This window comes from Phallusia mammillata, chromosome 5 (genome assembly GCF_965637545.1).
Source record: "Phallusia mammillata chromosome 5, kaPhaMamm4.hap1.1, whole genome shotgun sequence".
In the NCBI taxonomy this organism is placed as follows: Eukaryota; Metazoa; Chordata; class Ascidiacea; order Phlebobranchia; family Ascidiidae; genus Phallusia; species Phallusia mammillata.
The window spans coordinates 3,254,473-3,269,406 of record NC_137256.1 but is presented as its reverse complement, the minus strand read 5'-3'; the positions used below and the strand labels follow the sequence as shown (position 1 = coordinate 3,269,406).

The 14,934-nt window shown below is 38.3% G+C and overlaps 2 protein-coding genes across 3 annotated transcripts; one reads left to right on the top strand and one right to left on the bottom strand.

Moving 5' to 3' along the window:
* Positions 1-718: 718 nt before the first annotated feature.
* Positions 719-9,844, bottom strand: LOC145229039 (uncharacterized). Of its 2 annotated transcripts, none has more exons than XM_080094290.1 (23): positions 9,534-9,844; positions 9,115-9,426; positions 8,889-8,966; positions 8,624-8,728; positions 8,416-8,495; positions 8,181-8,308; positions 7,888-8,019; positions 7,680-7,819; positions 7,170-7,322; positions 6,947-7,085; positions 6,787-6,888; positions 6,546-6,714; positions 6,411-6,485; positions 4,872-4,990; positions 4,557-4,640; positions 4,371-4,481; positions 3,734-4,261; positions 3,309-3,428; positions 2,775-2,880; positions 2,586-2,689; positions 2,411-2,502; positions 2,011-2,316; positions 719-1,842 (listed from the first exon to the last, which is right to left on the bottom strand). In XM_080094290.1, exons 1-23 carry the CDS (start codon positions 9,738-9,740, stop codon positions 1,660-1,662), a joined length of 3,573 nt encoding a protein of 1,190 aa, XP_079950416.1. In that variant the 5' UTR covers positions 9,741-9,844; the 3' UTR covers positions 719-1,659. The 2 variants fall into 2 exon arrangements, with proteins under 2 accessions (XP_079950416.1, XP_079950417.1); XM_080094291.1 differs by having other exon boundaries at positions 8,416-8,474.
* Positions 9,845-11,106: 1,262 nt separating this feature from the next.
* Positions 11,107-13,837, top strand: LOC145229042 (kinesin light chain 1-like). Its single transcript, XM_080094295.1, has one exon. The coding sequence runs from the start codon at positions 11,182-11,184 to the stop codon at positions 13,087-13,089; it is 1,908 nt and encodes a 635-aa protein (XP_079950421.1). The 5' UTR covers positions 11,107-11,181; the 3' UTR covers positions 13,090-13,837.
* The last annotated feature ends 1,097 nt before the right edge of the window (positions 13,838-14,934 follow it).

Sequence of the window (14,934 nt, the reverse complement as noted above, 5' to 3'; positions counted from 1 at the left end):
ATAAAGTATTTAGTGGATACCAAAGCACAAGCACTTTCACAGCAGTTTCAGACAACAAAGCAGCAAATGCCAGTGGGTGTGGTTTGTTTGTTTTATTTTCAAATTATTAATTTGTGTTACGAAACAACAACAAAACGCGATTGCTTACAAACGTTAAATTTAAACGTAATTTCACTAAAATAATACTTTTGGACGTGCTTCGTATAACCCTCAGCCTCAAAGATTTCGTAATTGCCGGATTACTATTGGCCGTATCCACTTTGACAAGACTTTTTCCCACAGTTGTTTTTCGACACTCGAAATGAACACAGACAAAACCATGGTAATTTTATTGACAAAACAGCGCTTGCCGTTGTATGCACCAGTCGATGATTGCGTGACAAAACAACCTGCCTCAAGCTTATACATTTATTCGGTTGTCCTGGGACAAACATTTTTACTATCCAACAAATTCCTTTCTGTTGACAACTGTTTCGACCGCTAATCAAGGGTGCTAACAATTCTACATGAGAGCAATTTTAAAATCAAGGCTGTATAAGTAACGGATTATGTGACTGTAAAACTATTAAGTAAGTTATAAATTTATTACCGCCTGGGGAGCTTAGGGTGACCATTTGGGCTCGGTTTACCAAATGCACTCAACCGTACGACGCGTCACGGTGCTTTAGCGCGCGAAAGTAACTGCTGCTCTTCACTCAAGGCCTCACAGCAGTGCATGTATTTTGGCTGCAGGTTTATTACACGTTCAGTGTTCACCACGTTAAGACATCTTGGACCATAGAAGCTTTTTAAAGTTACGTTACAAAATATAATAAAAAGCAAAAAGAACGAAAGCGTCGAAATGTGGTTATTTACAAAGTAGTCAGATGTATGAAAACCTGACGTACACCGACTAGGCACCGAGGCGCATGAAACTTTCATCGATCATGCGTTCAGGCAATCAGTAAAAATATAATTCTGGGTGTTCGTTGAGTGTAGCGAAGTGCACGAAACTGCAGCGGCACAAACAAGTCACATTGAACTATAGTTATATCGCCACAATATCTCAAATTCGCAAAAAAATGGTGCAGCTCCAGGTAATCGGTGCATGAACAATGAACATTATTGAAAACTGCTTTTAGCCCGCTGTAAAACTGGGGTCCAAATAGGCACAGTCCAACCGTAGCATCAGTACGACCGTATCCGCTGTAAATAAATCCAAGGTACAAAAATAGAACGCAAGAACAAAGTTTATCGTTGGGTTTATGCCCTGTTAATCTGGCCACGGGTGCTGAAGATTTAGCAGGTGCTACAAAAACGTTTTTGATGTAACCCTACATCGGTTGAACAACTGGAATGTCAGTAAAGCTTCTGTGATGCACGAAGTCACGTCCGAACCACGTATGCCATCAGTCTTTGTGAGCTCTACATTCCATATAAAATGTAAGTGCAATCACAATATCTGTAAAACGGCCGGTCGGCTGGCATTGATAGTACTTGCGCTTAAACAAACGCGCAAAGAAATGTGAAAAGAACTTTTTTGAGGCTTCGAACGAAGTCCATCATTTGCCTTGTCGGCATTCAGGTCAAACGAGCCACTCTCTTGACCACAAGGCACAAAACGCCCTCGGCTTGCGGCTCCGGACACGGTACACGCTGTAATGTGCGTTCAGCTATCGACTAGCTCTTCTTCTTCTTAGAACTCCGCACCCCGTTTGAGCCGACTGTCTTTGACGACTTTTGACAAACACGCCCGGCTTCCACGAGCTTTGTGGCGAGGTCGCGGTTGTCTAGTACCTTGACGAAGATCGCCTTCAGTTCGGAAAGTTGCTCTTGCATAACATTGCAGCGCTGAATGTTTGCCTGAAACAAAGACACATCTGTAAATCATAATTGTCACAAAATTTTCAAAGGTGTGACAACAAATCCAAAATCTTTTTGACCTAAGTCACCAAACAACCCTCTTTTAAGTATCTGCTCAGGTACATCTTACAAACAAACAACAACTCAGTTCGAAAATGGTCGTATTACCTGTGCCATCTCTTCAGTCTTCAGGATTTCCTCGCGGATTCTGGACGCCCGCCGCTCGAGAGGGGTCAAAGGTGAGTTTTCACCGATTTTATCCGAAGAAAAGGTCTTGGAAAAGGTCGTGGGGAAGCTGCGAGCCTGCGTAGGGGTTGTGGTGGCCACAGAGGTAGGCAACGATATTATTTGTGCCGGCGATTTGCAGCCGATCTCGCACGGCGAAACGTCGGTGCTGAGTACGGTTTGGCAATGCTGAAGAAGGCCATTCTTGACTCTTTCGATGCGTTCGAGAGCATTTGCATCAAGAGTTCGCTGGAATAACAAATATTGACAGACTCATAAAACATGTATTTAAAAAAATTAACATTTAATTTATATGAGTTAAATCAGTTTAAAGCAAACTTACCAGCTCATCAAGTTGAATGGCTAAATGTTTGACTTTCCAGCCTTTCATTCGATTCAAATCAAAACACTGATCCTGGAACGTTATTTTCTTTTCTAAAATAAAAAAAGTTGCAGTTATTACCACTTCTGGCAGTAGTTAGATTTGTCAATTATTTGTCAATTTAAGCAACATATACCTTTAACTTTCACATCAGAGTAGTGGGTGAAGTGATTGTTTACAGCTCTTGTGCGATGTCCATTCAGTAAGTTAATAGGGGGTCGCTCTCGTACAACAACATACCTGCACAGAAACATGATCATTGTTTACATTACAGATACATGAGCACACATATGTAAACAGTTTGTTTTTTGTTTACAAGCTGTACCTAACACCGTCTTCATCTGTGTATTCAGTGGTTGGCTTGACTGCAGTTGTCACAACTGGTTTTGAACTCAAATCAGACAATAAGTGGTTTTGCCCCTTGGACGTTCCTAAAGGCATAAAGGATTTTGCCAAACACATAAAACAAAATTAAAACTACAGTAAAAAACTGCTAACACACATTGTTAAACCATTGACTATATGAAGCGAAACAAACGCTTTTAAAATAAAATCTTTGCTTTTATATGAGTATCACATGCCATATTTTTAGCAAGAAACTGTTATTTTAGCAAGAAACAATGTGTTCCAGCATCTCACGACACCTCAGGTCTATAGGTTTACTTTTACTCAAAGCAGGGATTTGACTTGTAATTGTTGAAAATAAGACAAACAAAGGACTCAAGTCAAAAACAAGGACATTTCTTAGAAATAAGGACAAACCATTTTTCTGACATTTCCTCCAAAATAAGAACAAATCTTAGAAAAAAGGATGTTTTGGCAACCCTGACCATAAAGGTAAAATAGAACAGCATATTACCTGTTTTTGAGTTTTCCTGTGTATTACAGACAGTTGTTGGAGGAGGTTGTTCGTCCTCACATTCATCAGCATCATCAGTAGACATTTCATCATCAATCATCTGCATGTTTTCTGGCAGTTCTGCAAGAATGTATCGAATGTTATGCTGTGCAGCACTTATCGCTAAAAGTGGTGCCTAAGGTTCTTTTCTGGTTTTACTAACATAACCGCAAAATAAACACTTTCAACTACCCCAAAGAAATGCGTTCTTTAACTAAGAGAAAATACATTTTTTACAGTAGGGTTGAACTACATAAACTTTAGGATATTTGGAATATTTAGACAAAATCAAATCTTTTTAATTCAGGTATTTTTGACCAAGTTTATAAAAAGACACACATGTATATTATATTTGACAATTGTCTGTAATTTAGACCAATACAAACCTTCTGCAACAACATGGGTTTGTTTTCTTGGCTTCTTTCTTGGTGAGAGCCCCATTAAAGGTTCGTGGGCAGAGTTGCTTAAGTTAACATGGGCACTGTTTTGAATGAAATGTGAATTTTGTTGCTCTAAATTCGACCTCAGACGGTCATCACGAGGTAGGGGAATAGTGGTGATTTTGTCATAGCCTCTTTTAAGTGTCCCAGCAGGTGCGCTGTCACTCAGTTTTAGCTTGCTCTCACTGTGTATGGATGTCTGATGTAGCTCGCCAGCTCTGTAGTGCATTGCAGTGTTCGAATTGACCTGGCGAATTTGCATGTTGTTTGGCAATGCTGGAGAATTGACACCGTGCTGTAGCTGATTGGCAGGGATGATCTTTGGAGTTGCTGTGACTGTCACTCGCTGCTGCAGCTGCCTCACTTTGGAAACTGGCTGATGTATCACTTGGTGTGGGGCAGAAATTCCATCCTGGCCTTGTTTGTTGCCTTGAAGGTGGTAGGTGGTTGTGGGTTGAAACCTTTGGCCTGAAACTGCAGAAAAATAATATCAACCTATTTGGTCTAATATACTTGTCGTGAATAGCCATACGAAACAAAAACCTTATTTCAGCATAAAAATATGGCTGGGAGTTTAAGATACCTGTTTCAGTTTTAATGGAAAATGGCACATTTTGGATACTTTGTTCCATCCCTATCTTCTGTTCATCAACACTTGAGTTCGTGACATGACCTTGTTGCATGGAACCTGGCTCTGAAAACAAACAATTGTCGTTAAATGCTGAAAAACATATTAAAATAGCCAAAAAATTGTAATAAAAATATTAACCTGTTTTTACAAATGGGATGTTGGTGTTGCTATTTTGCAGTTTTAAGGAGTGACCAAGTCCATTGCTGGTCACTGTAGGTTTAACTAGAAACATAAAGGGGTAATGTAAAAATCTGTTTGGGAGCCTGTTTGTTTATCAACAGATTGTGGTCAAAACATGCAAGTTCGATAAATATTATTCTCAGCATTACCTTCAACAAATATGAATTAAGCTTTAACTAAATTGTATGGAAAAAATTATAGTACGCCGGCCATCAAGCATTCCCATATTACTAGTTACAACTATTATTTGTTACTAAATGCAGATATATGTACCTTGGCCTGCCAATGCTGGTTTGATGTTAGATGTAACAGAGTATGTCGTCTCATGTGGATATCGCTTTGCAGACCCATAAGCATTGGGTCCTCCATCAGAAGAATTTGCAGAATGCAATCTGTCGTTGCAGAAAAAATATTTATCAGCTATCTAAACCTCTAAACTCGATTTTAATTTCTATATGAGAGGGATTTGTTTCTGCAGGCAGAAACTCATGGGCCCCCACACATGCAAAGTTGAAAATAATGTATTTCTAGTGACAACCATGAGAAAGTTTGGTGCTGTAAGGTCAGATACAGTGATTGGTACTGTGCCTACATGATCATTCTATGTAAAGTACAAACTATGCAAGCGTTATTCAAGTCAAACATGGTCTGAAGTGTTTTTTTTCATGTTCCAGTTTAAATGGAAAAAAGGGTTAAATAGTGAGATCATAGGGTAAAACAAAACAAACAACACCTACAAATGGCTAAGTCTACAAGGTGTCTATGTTTCATCCAGTTCGAACAAAGTTAATAAAATTCACCCATTTTAGGGGGCTGGTGTGCGGAAAAGTTGGGGCTATAGGGTAAAACACAACAACCAACATCTATAAATGGCCAACTCTTCAAGCTATCCAAATATTATATAATCAGGAGATTGTTTGAAAATTCACATATTTTGGGAAGCTAGTGGGGCTATCCAGTCAAACTAAACTAATGGCACATCTTTATGTGTACAATCTGTGAAAGTTTATAACTATACATCAGTGAGTTACTGTGTATGGCAGCAGAGTAGAAACAACTATAAGTGTCCCTCAGCCTTTACAGCAGTGTTTCTCAAACTTTTTTACCATGCGGCGCATTAAAGAACCAAAATTTCCTTCCGAGGCACACTTCGCAGGGAAACACAACAGAAGTTGATCATATAAGCTTATAATTAAGTTAACTTTCAACTTTATTGTGGTGGGTAAGGATGCTTTTTATTACCAATAAAAAAATATGGGCTTTAAAACTTTGTTATGCGCACCAGTATTTCGCCGTAAAGGCCTAAAACACTAGGGAATGTTTGCACTTCAAAAGAGAAAATATTTCGCGGCACACTTGGAGATCTCTCACGGCACACAGTTTGAGAATCACTGCTTTAGAGCATGATACAAGTATCTAAACTTAATGGCATAAGGGCTTGCATTGCTGATCAAAAGGTTATGTAAGCAAACAAGAAACTCTTAAGCGGAAAAGAAAAATGGTTGATTCCAGTCACAAAAAGTACTAAAATACTTTGGAAACCACCAACAAACAAAGTATAATACACCTGGGTCATGTAGTTTAGTAAGTTTAACCACTGTAAGATTTGGTGGGCCTGTGGGTAAACCATTGGGGCATCTGGGGGCAAATTTTGGGAGTCTTAACGTTGGATAACTATCTATCACATGTGTAAATTTAAAGGGTTGTAGCACTCTTTTTTGATCAAACAGGCGTTTGAAAGAAAAAAACAAACAATTTGTGTACCCTTCTGGAGGGAGACCTGTAACTTGCAATACGGAATTTGCAACCCACCTTTGCTCAGTTTTTATTGGGGAAGCTCGATCATGAACTCTTGGTTCAGAAGAAAAGTTCAGCTTTTTGGTAATACTGAAATAAAAACAAATATTTTAAAATCAAAAATCAGTTGTTAACTAAGTGATAACTTACCTTGTATCTGATCGTATCGGTCGCCGCAAAATAGCTGGCTTCGGAGACATATTTGGGACATGTTGTATTCCTGTGGGTACTTGGCCCGATGCCATATTTGGGGGCAACATTCGGGGTTGATCTGAGCCTCCAGTTTGGGTTGCAGGCACTGTTTGAAGAATTTTTTGCCCTTTGTAAGAAATCACAAGGTTACAGAGCATGAATACAAAAAGCTTAAGAGCGTGATAGATTTGTAATATACCTTGGGTAAAAGCTGTAATGTTGCTTTGTGCTGTTCCAGGTCTTGGGGCTTCCATTACAAGTAAGTTTGAACCCAGGCGAATTGGAGCAGACTGATTAGGAGCTAAAAACGTAAATGCATATATAACACCAATTTAATTGAAATGACCAAAAAAGTTTACCTGAAATATTTAATGCAGGTCGAATACCATGACCTATTGAAGTGTATGATGTTGCTGTAGGAGTATGATATGGAAAACTTAAACTTATGCCAGGAGCCTGGGGCATGTAGATCATCGGCTGCATGACAGATGAAACGGTCTAAAACACAACAAACATTTAAAATTTGGGCTAATTTTTTTGTCCTAACGCTAAAGGAATTTGAGTTATTCAACTCATTGTTACCCTTGAAGATGCACCAACTGAAGCTATGACAGAACTGCCAGAAGACGATGGTTGATTTGCTGTTACTGTGGATGGTTGTGTGTGGCGGACCAATGTTGCAGGCTGGTTGATTTCAGTTGTGCGGACGTGAGCTGATATACCACTCACTGAAGGCTGTGGTTGAAGAATAAGGTCATAGTTGGTAGTCTATGTTTTTTCTGTTTATATCAACAGTACAAAACTATTGGCAAGTTTTGTCAGAGCCAGAGAGAAAACACAACTAACTATTATAGTATTTGCTAAAGCAGGAAGTGCCATAAGTTGCAACATACAAACATTTTGATCGTATGAATTTGTAAAGTCTAAACAACCTGTACTGTTAATACTGATTTCAGAAAATCCTATATTCCGACTAATTGCATTTTAAAGTTTTAAAAATTGCGTATGGAATTAACAGAACTAGTCTAGATTTGTGTTGTGTGAGAATATGAACATGTACATACAGCAGTTTACAGACAAACATATTCTTACCGGCTGTGGAAACACCTTAGCAACAGCAGATGTGGTGATTGATGCTATGGAAGCTAGACGAGATTGGGGAGCAGAATAAGTAAAAGAAGTTACAGATGTGGCAATGCTTGATGACGCACTTGACGTTGGAGCAGTACGATCTAAACGCAAAAATATTTTTTTTAGTTTCCGTACATGTAATTTGTTTATATACCAGTAATGTACTTACTAATGATATTATTTGCAACAATGGTCGCAGGCCTTGGAGTAACCACTTTTCTTGCAAGTTTTGGAGCAGCAGCAGAAATAGGAGACACACCTGAAGTTGATGCAATACTCACTTGGTACACAGATTTCCCTCCTATACAACAATTTTGGTAAATTAAAGCACAGACAATCATAAAAAACTTCGGAATAGAACTATTCAGTGAACAAGGGAATTTTTTTCAATTGTATTATATTTTTGACAAACGGTACAAACAAGCTATTTGAATGCAGTATGACATTCAATGCCTGAATTACCTGCAGCTGAAGTTACAGAAACCCTGGATGTTGCATTAATTAACTGTATAGGTTCTTGTTGGCTGTTGGGCCTTGCTGCTACGGAAATGCTTATAGTTGTGGTTGGTTGATGAAGTACACTGCTGGGTCTGGAAAAACAAGGGTTTGTTGAGTACAATGCAAGAAATTAGGTAGCTGTTTTGTTTGCAGTCAGTTTGTTATACACAAATACATAAGCTACAGTAAATAAACCTACCTTCTTGGTGCTTCTTGTGTAGTAGCAACTGTAAGGGGTATTGATGGCCTGCCTTGTGGCTGCGGAACAATAGATCGAACCTAAATATTTTGTTTGCAATAAGCATAAACAAATAAGAAACAGTTTGACAACTAAACGAAACAAAAACTACTTTACAAAGTTACTGTTTAGGTGCTGGGTAGTAGTGCAAGAAGTTATACATATTTACCACCAAAGGTTGTTGTACACGGTTTCCAGTTTGCAGAGGTTTCACTGCCAATGTAGTGGTAGTTTGATGTTGGTTGGGTAGTTGAAAGGACACTGAACCAAAAGTCTGCAATTGAAAACAAAGAAGGTTTATTGCCAAAAACTCTTTGAAACATTGCTACAAAAAATACATCTGCCATTTTGTTTCTGAAAAAAGGAACATACAAACTACAGGTTGACAAAGACAAAGTAATTTAAATACTGATGCTTTATCTGGCATTACTTACTGTTGGCTGGAATTGGGAATACTTTATGGGTGCTGGAGTTCTCAAGCCAGGAGCCATTAAAACATGTTGAGCTTGAAACTGATAAAAAATATATACCGGTTATATGCTAAATATGTGTGTATCTAATCCTAACAATGACATTTATTCTAATCCCTAAGAAATATAATATGTCGCTTTTTTTAAAAATTGCAAAAACTAACAAACGTTTGTGTTGCATATATTTTACCTTTTGCTTAGCAGCTGGTAAACTGGCAGGTTGCAAAGCGACACCTTTTGCTGGAAAGCCACCTCCTCCACCGCCAGGATCTAACAAAGCTGTTGAGACAGTGTTAACAGCAGATGTAGATCTGGGTATAACATGGGGTAAGACAGAAACTAAAGCTGGAACTGAACGAACAGGAAGCTGATGTTTGCCAAATGTCTTTTGAGGTTGGGTAATCTGGTTGGGTAGTCTGGTGATAACTTGTTTCGGAGCAACAGGTGTACTACCAGTGGACACCGGGGCAGTACTAGCTGTTTGTTTCACTGAGGAATTGTCCTAAAAACAGCATTCACAGATTTTATTGGTAAAAGTTGTGTTCTTTAAATTACAAAATATATTGCTTTAAAACAAGCCAAAGATTTTAGAATACAAACATAACTTACCTGAACACCCATTGGTGTTGAATTTGTAGGAGCTGGCATTGGGTTAATAGACACCTTGCTAATAGGCTGATACACAACCTGTGACTGCAAAGGAGGTTTTGTGCTGCCAGTTGACAAAACCGCGCTAACATCATTTAAGGAAAACGCCGGGTTAATTGGGATGGATACAGGAACCGAGATTGTTGGTGATGTATTGTTAACAGACATGTTTAGGTTGGCAATTTTTATTCACAAATACTGTGCCAAGGCATTTCTATGTGTAATACAACTGAACTCTAACATTCTCTACAACACTGGTTTGATAAAAAATAAAGTTTGGTAAAGAATATAAGCATAAATAACTTACGCAATTACCAATGTAAAAAAATGCACTCAAGCAACAATTCCTAGAGTCAGTGAGGTAACTGTGGTTGACAGTGAGACTTGACAAAGCAAAAAAGGTAAAAATTTTGACTAAGCCTGAACATTTCCTGTGGCTGTTATGCAGTTGATGCAAAATTAAATGCTAATTTTAAATTGACAGCAGAAACAACAAAATAAAACGCTGAGAGACAAAACTGCAGACTGCTGTGCTAAACCAACATATGCCTTCAATCAAACTTGCTTCTTAAATCTTGTCCAAGAAAATTGTAACGTACACCCGAATAATCAAAAAATACTCTTTTGAGTATTGGAACAACCTTTCCTTTTCAAAGTCTACACTAGATACCACTTTAAATTTCATAGAAACGTGGTATTTCAAAAATCTATTTCGTTATACCCGGGTTCTCTCAATTGAAAATGGAGCACAACAACATGATAGTACGTCAGTGCCGTGTGCAAAAGGTCGCAACCCGAAATACTGGATTTCCATTGGTTGATGTTAGCTCCTAGCGCCAAACTGTGATTGGTTGATCACAAAAGTGAGCAGATATTTTTGTTTCTTTATTTTGACGTCACCTTTATTAAACGGATGAGAGCAAACGACCAGACTGTCCCGTTGTTGGCGGCAGGGCAGACAGATATTGCCTTTGTGAGATCAAGAACGGGAAGGTAGTGGAAGTAATACAGCAAATGCTTCGCCGTTGTGTGGTTGGGAGCGTATTTTGACATTCTAAACAAATATACATTACTTAAACTTATGTTATATGTCAAAATAAATCTCTTAACATACACCTGGTGTCGACAGTTGCAATAAAAGTACAAAGCACTTTTCGAGTCGTTCGTCGCTTTGGTGGCGTTCTGATTGGTCATGGTTGAGCGACCATGCGTACGCCGTTTTAGAGTTGAGTAAATCATGATGAAAATTTCAGTAAAGAGAGAACAATTTATTCTGTTGTAGTTGCGTGCAAAAGATGACAACTACCAAACTTAGCAGTTTTATTTGCTTATCATGTAAATGTTAAAGGTATTTTGCTTGTTTGTAACAGTCCGACCGGGGCATCTAATGTACGTTTTTATACAAGTACGCGACAAAGCACAAAGGCAGACATTTTGTTTGTTTCGTGTCAAGTCATATTTTCACATCGTTTAATACGAACTAGGGAAGAATTTGTTAAGTGGTAAAATTTACCTTGAACATGATGGAACAAGATTAAAAATGTAATGTTAAATATATTTCAGGTGGTAAAATTTATGGGTAAAGGTAAAAACCCAAATCAATATCAAGATGACAAGTAGTGTGGTTGTGGTTGGTGCAGATGGCAATATTAATGATCTGGGTGTGGAAATTGTTTCTGATCCCCAAGACAACAGACCATCACAAGATGACATTTTAACAAATACCAGAGCTGTAATGCAAGGATTGGAGCAACTAAAAAATGAACATAACTCAATTCTGCACAGTTTATTGGCCACATTAAATGCCATCAGGCGAGAGAAAGATGATGACGTAAACTTGGTTGAAGAAAAATCGAACATAATCAAGAAATCACTGGAAATGATTGAGCTTGGACTTGGGGAGGCTGAAATGATGGTTTCGCTATCTTGTCATCTTAATAATTTGGAATCAGAAAAGCAGCGGTCAAAGGCATTGATTAAAAGGCTTTGTCAGGAAAACGCATGGCTTAGAGATGAGCTTGCAAATACACAAAATAAATTACAAATGTCAGAGCAAAAAATTGTTCAACTAGAAGAAGAGAAAAATCATCTTGAGTTTATGAAATCAATTAAAAAGTTTGATGGTGATGTGGATGAGGCTCCAAACAGCAGTTCAAACCAATCAGGAAGCAACATTGATGATTTGTTTAATACAACAACACCAGATGATGACGGAGTTGGAGATGGAAATACTATTCAGTCAACATCTCTAAATAAAATCAACTCCAGCTCAGTTGCTAGTGGTGGATATGAAATACCAGCTCGGCTTCGTACTCTGCATAACTTGGTTATCCAATATGCCAGCCAGGGAAGGTATGAAGTTGCTGTCCCTCTTTGCAATCAGGCTTTGGAAGATTTAGAGAAGACTTCTGGTCATGACCACCCAGATGTTGCCACCATGCTTAATATTCTGGCACTTGTGTATCGGGATCAAAATAAGTACAAGGAAGCAGGTAATCTACTCAATGATGCACTAGCTATTAGGGAAAAAACACTTGGACCAGATCATCCTGCTGTTGCTGCCACTTTAAATAATCTTGCTGTTTTGTATGGAAAGAGAGGAAAATACAAGGAAGCAGAACCCTTGTGTAAGCGAGCTTTGGAAATTAGAGAAAAAGTGCTTGGAAAAGATCACCCAGATGTGGCGAAGCAACTTAACAACCTTGCCCTCCTGTGCCAGAACCAAAGTAAATATGATGAAGTGGAGAAATACTATCAGCGAGCTTTACAAATCTATGAAAAAAATCTTGGCCCAGATGACCCAAATGTTGCAAAGACCAAGAATAATCTTGCTTCTGCATACATGAAACAGGGCAAGTTTAAACAAGCTGAAACTTTATACAAGCAAGTTCTTACACAGGCACATGAAAAAGATTTTGGAAGCATTGATGAAAAAAACAAGCCTATTTGGATGCATGCTGAAGAAAGAGAGGCATCTGCCTATGCTGGTCAACATAAAGACACAGCTCCATATGCTGAGTATGGCGGATGGTACAAAGCAGCCAAAGTCGATAGTCCTACAGTCACAACTACATTAAAAAATCTTGGCGCTTTGTACCGCAGACAGGGCAAGTATGAAGCAGCACAAACACTTGAAAACTGTGCAACCCGATCAACAAGACAAAGCATGCCACCTGGGAGGCAGGCTGCTCCTAAACCACAAGAGAAGGCACAGTACAACCGTACACAGGATGGTGATGAAGTAAAAGTGGAATGGAGCGGTGATGGCAGTGGTGCATTGAGAAGAAGTGGCTCCTTTAACCGTTTGCGTGATTCTCTCAAAAGGAGCAGTGCGAAGTTGGTGAGTAAAATCACTGGCGCTCATGAAGGTGATCCAGCTGGTTTAAATCCACCAGTGAGTTCCAACATGAAGCGAGCCACCTCATTGGGTGTATTAAATTCAAGATTTGATGGTGCTCATGTACAGCCCAATCGTGTTCCACAGTCTTATTACAACAAACACGCCGAAGCACCTTAGCTTCTAAATTGTTGCATGTAGTATGTATTAGGTAGCAAACAGCCTAAAATACGATTCCTTGACTTTCTTCGCAAAGCATGTATTATTTATTTAATTGTGACCATGATATGGTTGTATTTAATTACGTTATTACCGTGGTACCAAAATTGTCTGCATGAGGTGTTGGTTGTGAAACTCCTGCATGATCTAGTTGCATAAAGTGTATAAAACTGGGACAAGTTTATTTTCAAATTTATAAACCTTTTCGAAAAAAATGCTAAATTTATGTGAATGATATAAACAACACAAACTTGAAAACTTTAGTGCTGATGTTTAGTCTGGTTGGCAAAACAGCTTGCATTGAGTTAGATTCTGTAATATTGACTTTGGTAAAGAAATGCAGGCGCTCATGAAATATTCACATGTCTTTCCCCCCGTGTATGCATTGGGATACTGCTGTATTACCCTTTCTTCAGTTCTCTATTTCACAAGTGCAATGTTTTATCTACATCAACCTTTTCTGGTGTGTGCGAAGCAAAAATGTTTTTCCACCCAATTTTCAAATGTAACGCTTTAAGAACAAATTTAAATTTATGAACGATTTTGCCTTATTTCACTACTTACTGGGTATTAACATTATTGCTACAGTACAATGGCAATCACAAATTTTGTATTCTTATTATTCGTCAAAAAATCGGTGCTTGCATTGTTGTTTTAAAATTACTATTGATGTTGAATATGAGTAATGTAACATGTTCTCGAACTGTGAGTATGTGTCATTGATTTTTTCCTCCAACGAATGCAAGGCAAGATTGCATCATCACATTCGTTCATCGATTTAGATCAGACCATGTGTCGTACCTGTCGAAATCTGTACAAAGTAGGGATTTTCAACTTGACCCAAAAACAAACAACTACACCAGTTGAACGGTCGTAAGGCCAAAACTATTTGTCCCAGTATAAACTAATGTTCGTAAGACATTAATTATCGCATTTTAAAAGTAAATAAATTCGCTTCAATGTTATTGGCGTAAAATAGGCCCTGGTCTCACAAAATTTTATGAATGCACATTTTTGGTGCCATAAATTAGTGTTTTGAACCAACGTGTCCAAATTTATAACAATGTTTGCACAGTATCGCGGATTGAGTACTTACAAGTACAACAGCAGTGTTTAGTGGTTTGCATAACGCTACTGACATTTGGTTGAGTTAAGGCAATACTTCCACTTAATGACAAGTAGTTTGCAGACCCAGATACACCGTAATCTCCAACAGGGTGTTTTATCTTGATCCGCTTTTTATTGATTTTTCTCCAGTTCTGCTTCCTAAAGTTTTGCTAGGATTTCGATTTTTAAAAATACCGATCCCAACTTCCTGACATGTGCGGTATTTTTTTTAATCAAGCACAAATATATAGTCAAATGACATGGCGTTATTGTAACTCGGAGTGAAGTTATTGTCGCTCCGAAACAAAAGAAATAATTATTGTACAACAAAGGCAGCTGCAGGAAACGAATTGCGTAAGTGCTAGGGAGTGTTTTAGAAAACGCAATCTAAGGCCGCTAGACTTTAAAGTTTAAAGGAAAGACAAAAGTGCCTTGAAGTGTCTGATGTTGCGCTTAAAAAAAACACAAAAATATAAAACACACATTGCTACACAATCGCACTATAAATTGGTGTTGAAATTGATGCAATTTTAACTAATGCATTACCTATTATAATATCGACCACAGAATATCAAAACTCTAAGGTAGCAAATGCACGGAACATCCACTTTCATCAACATTTCGGTAAATTTTGATAAGTGTCGCAAAGAGCACGAATCCCTATTTAAAACGGTATATCTGCAAACAATGATGACGGTT

What these genes read in the sequence shown, in the direction of transcription:
- LOC145229039 (XM_080094290.1), bottom strand. Translation starts at nt 9,740, where the DNA reads ATGTCTGTTAACAATACATCACCAACAATCTCGGTTCCTGTATCCATC. An exon ending in ACACAAGAAGCACCAAGAAG is followed by an intron (nt 8,309 to 8,415) that starts GTAGGTTTATTT and finishes TTGTTTTTCCAG; the next exon opens with ACCCAGCAGTGTACTTCATC. An exon ending in ACAGGAAAACTCAAAAACAG is followed by an intron (nt 2,881 to 3,308) that starts GTAATATGCTGT and finishes TTATGCCTTTAG; the next exon opens with GAACGTCCAAGGGGCAAAAC.
- LOC145229042 (XM_080094295.1), top strand. Translation starts at nt 11,182, where the DNA reads ATGACAAGTAGTGTGGTTGTGGTTGGTGCAGATGGCAATATTAATGAT.